The 529-nt window shown below is 48.0% G+C and overlaps 1 protein-coding gene across 1 annotated transcript; it reads right to left on the bottom strand.

Annotated features, from left to right (window-relative positions):
- Positions 1-41: 41 nt before the first annotated feature.
- LOC117798850 (40S ribosomal protein S11-like) lies at positions 42-518 on the bottom strand. The gene has a single exon (XM_034651312.1). The coding sequence runs from the start codon at positions 516-518 to the stop codon at positions 42-44; it is 477 nt and encodes a 158-aa protein (XP_034507203.1).
- Positions 519-529: the final 11 nt, after the last annotated feature.

Below are 529 nucleotides of genomic sequence, written 5' to 3'. Positions count from 1 at the left end.
TTTCAAATTGTTTTACTGGTCCTGCAATAATGAATTCAGATTTAAAACTTCTGGAACTGTTTCTTTGTGCCAGCAGCTTTGGTCACTTTCAGGACATTAAAGCGGACAGTCTTGCTGAGGGGGCGACACTCTCCCACGGTCACAATGTCTCCCACTTGCACATCTCTGAACGCTGGGGAGAGATGCACAGACATGTTCTTGTGACGTTTCTCAAATCGGTTGTACTTTCGAATGTAATGTAGGTAATCCCGGCGGATGACAATTGTGCGCTGCATCTTCATCTTGGTTACCACACCTGAAAGGATACGTCCACGAATGGAGACATTACCGGTGAAGGGACACTTCTTATCAATGTACGTGCCGTCAATAGCCTCTCTGGGTGTCTTGAAGCCCAAGCCGATGTTCTTGTAGTAGCGAGGTAGCTTCTCCTTTGCACCTTCACCAAGAAGCACCCGCTTCTTGTTCTGGAAGATTGTTGGCTGCTTTTGGTAAGCCCTTTCTGTCTGGATGTCCGCCATCTTGCGCCGCG

This window comes from Ailuropoda melanoleuca, unplaced genomic scaffold (assembly GCF_002007445.2).
Source record: "Ailuropoda melanoleuca isolate Jingjing unplaced genomic scaffold, ASM200744v2 unplaced-scaffold36227, whole genome shotgun sequence".
Taxonomy (NCBI): Eukaryota; Metazoa; Chordata; class Mammalia; order Carnivora; family Ursidae; genus Ailuropoda; species Ailuropoda melanoleuca.
This window is presented reverse-complemented; position numbering and strand designations above follow the sequence as displayed.